The sequence below is a fragment of the Nematolebias whitei genome, unplaced genomic scaffold (genome assembly GCF_014905685.2).
Source record: "Nematolebias whitei isolate Nwh7 unplaced genomic scaffold, NemWhi1 Nwh_scaf_7527, whole genome shotgun sequence".
Lineage (NCBI taxonomy): Eukaryota > Metazoa > Chordata > Actinopteri > Cyprinodontiformes > Rivulidae > Nematolebias > Nematolebias whitei.
In genome coordinates, this window is record NW_023626072.1 from 1 (window position 1) to 3,070 (window position 3,070).

Genomic DNA, 3,070 nt, shown 5'->3' on the forward strand with positions numbered 1-3,070 from the left:
GTCGCAGATAGCCCTATGAACAGCAGTCTGAATACATTGGCTTGTCTATCTGGTCAGAACTAAACTGTATTCAGACTGCTGTTCATAGGGCTATCTGCGACAGGTAAGATATTAGCAGTTCAGAACTTTACCTCAGAAGGTTTGAATTATCTCTTCAAACAACAAGTTGACTTAAAAACAGGTCAAATGAAATAATAAATGTTTTCTTTTTTTTTTCAGGTGCTCCAGTCATCGTAGGGATGAGCATCAACATAGCCAGCATCGACTCCATCTCAGAAGTAAACATGGTGAGTTGAAATTTTCTCAGGCTGACGTCAGACCCAACGTTCAGCTGCATTCAAAGTCTACATTTTCTCATCTCACTGCAAGAACATCTTGTAAGATGCTCACAGCCTTTCCTGTGAAGTGTTTCAGTGAGATGAACTCGCAGGAGGTTCACGCTCATCGACACACAGTGTTGAGCTGCTGATAATTTACTGGCAGTCAGAAACTCAGGCTGAGCAGAGAAAAGTACAATATGGCTGATTTGTAAGACATGACGTCACTGTCTCTCAGCTCTTTAAATTCACTCAGCGTGACAAACTCAGTCTCCTAGATGCAGCTGCCTTTCTTTCTTTTTATGACATCACAGGGTCCATGGACAGTCTACAACACAAATAATATTTGTTCAGATGGATATATTTTCTCTACTTTGACAGAAAATAAAGCCACTTAGATTGTTTTCTATTATTAACATGCCTTCATTTTTGTACGCTGACAATACAATACAAACAGTGCAACAAAATTTTATTTTTTTGTTAAATAAGACTTGTCCAAAGCAACCTTGTTGTCTTTATGGTGTTATTAACCATTGATTAATAGAATGGTTTCATATAGTAGTGAGCACAGCAAACCAAAAAGTTATCTTTGCTAACTGCTAACTAAAAAAAATCAGCTTCCCTCACGCTAAACCACTAAACAGGTAAAAATAAAAACAACAGTGGAAGCTAATGCTAACTGCTAACTTTTATCATACGCTGCTGTTGCTGACACTGTATGAATGTCTGCAATATGACATTGTAAGTGAACACAACTCAAAACAGTTCATAAATCACAGCTAAAGCTTCCTTGAACCATTCAGAGGTGAATTTTCAAAAATGTATTTGGTCCAGCGGATCAAGAGACAGAGCTCTCGGCACCACGGGGGAGTAAAAGAATGTCGCTGCAGTGGGAATTTGCAGCCTTTCAACTCGTGTTTATGTTAACTCAGTATTTATAATTTAAAAAAAAACACTAAAAGACTAATATTTGTATGTCACAGATTAAAGCAAAGATGTGTGAAGTGTGTGAGAGAGCCACATCCCAGAGACTGTGTGTGCTGCAAAGGATTTTGGGTAACCTTGTAGAAATTATGTGTGCAATGTGTCTGACTGTTTACGGTGTAGCTGATCATGGAAATTGGTTGTTCTTGTTAATGTCCTCTTCAGGCTTGGTTTGGCATTTACTGTATGTTAGTTGCTGTTATTGGCTGTAAACAGACACCATGAGTCAGAGGTTGTTCCTGGTATGTATGAGGGAAAGCAATGTGATCTTAGCTTTGTGAAGACTAGCTTTGCTGAGCATTGTTTCCATTAGTGGACTTAAAGTTACCAGACCTTAATTTTACGAAAGATAATTGATCTGCTACAAGTTTCCAAAGTTATCAAAAATGCTTATCTGTTAAATGAAAAGTTAGTTCTACTATTAGCTGTTAGCAAATTAGCAGAATCGTGCCCACTACTGCAAATGCAAAACCTAGTTTTTGTTTCAAAATGTTTGTTTTTTTTTGTTTGTTTGTTTTGTAGAACCAATGAATTTTTCACTAAACATGTTTTTACTGGCTGATTTAGGCCAGTTTAATTTGTTGAGGTTACTGTGAAATATGCTGGATTAAAAAAAAAAAAAAACCTTCAAATGATCAAATAACCAGTAAATCCATACAGTGAAGGGACTGGAATTTTAAACAAAAACACTTTTGTAATTGGTGATTATAAATCAACTTTCGTTAAATATTTGAATGCTTGTATTCTGACAGGACTGCAGGACCCACGCAGCCCTGAAAAGTGGAAGCTTTTTTTTTTTTTTTTTTATGGTTATGGTATTCAGACAGTACAGCTGAGCTCATACATAATCATAGTTTACTCTTTATAATTCTTTCAAAATAAAAGCAGAAGGCATAAACCGACGCTGGGACTCTGTTGTATTTTTTTTAAATTTTTGTCAGGAGTGGGTGGGTGGAAATATTGTCTCTGTTTTAAATAAAATTCTTCCAAATTTGCTTTTCCAACCGGTCAGCAAACTGAAACAATACACAGGCAACAGAAAAACACACATACTGTAAAGTATTTAGCATAGCCTGTGTGAACAGATGTCCAGGGTTTTCTTTGTGAGTTTATATTTGTTTCTCTCCGTTACTCCACAGGACTACACCATCACAATGTATTTCCAGCAGAGCTGGAGAGATAAGCGTTTGGCCTACGGTGAGCTGAACCTAAACCTGACTTTGGACAACCGTGTAGCAGACCAACTTTGGCTCCCTGACACCTACTTCCTTAATGACAAGAAGTCCTTTCTTCATGGCGTGACGGTGAAAAACCGTATGATCCGGCTGCATCCCGATGGCACCGTCCTTTATGGGTTGAGGTAAGAACGATAGAAATGCCTTGTATCACAGGTTCTACATCATTTATTTTTGTTTGAACACCATTTATGGTGTTTCAATATTTTTTACATTTACATTTTGTATATAATAAACCATTCATAACTGCTAATATTAACAATACTGGGATTGATAGGTGGCAGCACGGTGGCGCAACTGGTAGAGCTGCTGCCTCTCAGCGAGCAGGTCCCTGGTTCAAACCCCGGTCCAGGGTCCTTTCTGGGTGGAGTTTGCATGTTCTCTCCGTGCATGCGTGGGTTTTCTCCGGGTACTCCGGTTTCCTCCCACAGTCCAAAAACATGCATGTTAGGCTGATTGGTAACTCTAAATTGTCCCTAGGTGTGAGTGAGAGAGTGAATGTTTGTTTGTCTCGTTTGTCTCTATGTGGCCCTG

At 38.5% G+C, this 3,070-nt stretch overlaps 1 protein-coding gene across 1 annotated transcript; it reads left to right on the top strand.

The window, feature by feature from the left end:
• Window positions 1–217: 217 nt before the first annotated feature.
• On the top strand, window positions 218–2,661 carry gabrb2b (gamma-aminobutyric acid type A receptor subunit beta2b; the record flags this gene model as incomplete). Its single annotated transcript, XM_037697341.1, is given in 2 exon segments — window positions 218–287; window positions 2,441–2,661. Coding segments are annotated over 2 exon segments (269 nt in total), but the record flags the coding sequence as incomplete, so codon positions are not given.
• Window positions 2,662–3,070: the final 409 nt, after the last annotated feature.